The sequence below is a fragment of the Rhincodon typus genome, unplaced genomic scaffold (assembly GCF_021869965.1).
Source record: "Rhincodon typus isolate 14 unplaced genomic scaffold, sRhiTyp1.1 hic_rhity00008901, whole genome shotgun sequence".
Taxonomy (NCBI): domain Eukaryota; kingdom Metazoa; phylum Chordata; class Chondrichthyes; order Orectolobiformes; family Rhincodontidae; genus Rhincodon; species Rhincodon typus.
The window spans coordinates 1,730-2,282 of NW_025974539.1; the positions used below are offsets into that span (position 1 = coordinate 1,730).

Below are 553 nucleotides of genomic sequence, written 5' to 3' on the forward strand. Positions count from 1 at the left end.
CCCTCCGACAGCGCCTGCTCCCTCAGCCCTGACCCTCCGACAGCGCCCGCTCCCTCAGTGCCGACTCTCCGACAGCTGCCGCACCCCCCGCCCCAGACCGCTCAGGGTGCGTTGGCGTTACTCACTGACAGCACTGACAAAGTCCTCGAAGGCTTCGTAAGGGACGAGCGGTTCCGGGAGCTCTCGGAAGAACATCTTGAGCGCCCCCGTCACCACGTGGATATCCTCCCACTCAGGCTCGTCCAGGTTCAGCTTCCCTGCCGAAGGTCAGACAGGGAGAGGGGCAGGTGAGTGCGGGGCAGAGGGTGGGTACGCGCCAGCGACGCACAGTGACCTTCGGGGAGGCTGCAGAGCGCGGCCAGCCATTGAACCCCCACCCCACCTCCTCCCAACCTCAGCCGCCGGCCGGACACTGAGCGACCAATGAGCCTGGGTCAGTCCGCGCTGCCCCGTGATGGTCAGCACCCCACCCCTACCCCACTGTCCGACCCCGCGTCCCGCTCCCCTTTCCCCTACCCGCTAGCCTCACCGACCAGAGTCTCGCAAGATGGGG

General features: G+C 67.5%; 1 protein-coding gene across 1 annotated transcript in view; it reads right to left on the bottom strand.

Annotated features, from left to right (window-relative positions):
* Positions 1-117: 117 nt before the first annotated feature.
* LOC125482334 (rho GTPase-activating protein 9-like) overlaps positions 118-553 on the bottom strand; it is a 4,741-nt gene continuing 4,305 nt past the window's right edge. Inside the window, exon 3 of the mRNA XM_048594388.1 lies at positions 118-257. Coding sequence (XP_048450345.1) covers positions 118-257 — 140 coding nt within the window. The remainder of the gene's footprint in view (positions 258-553) is intronic.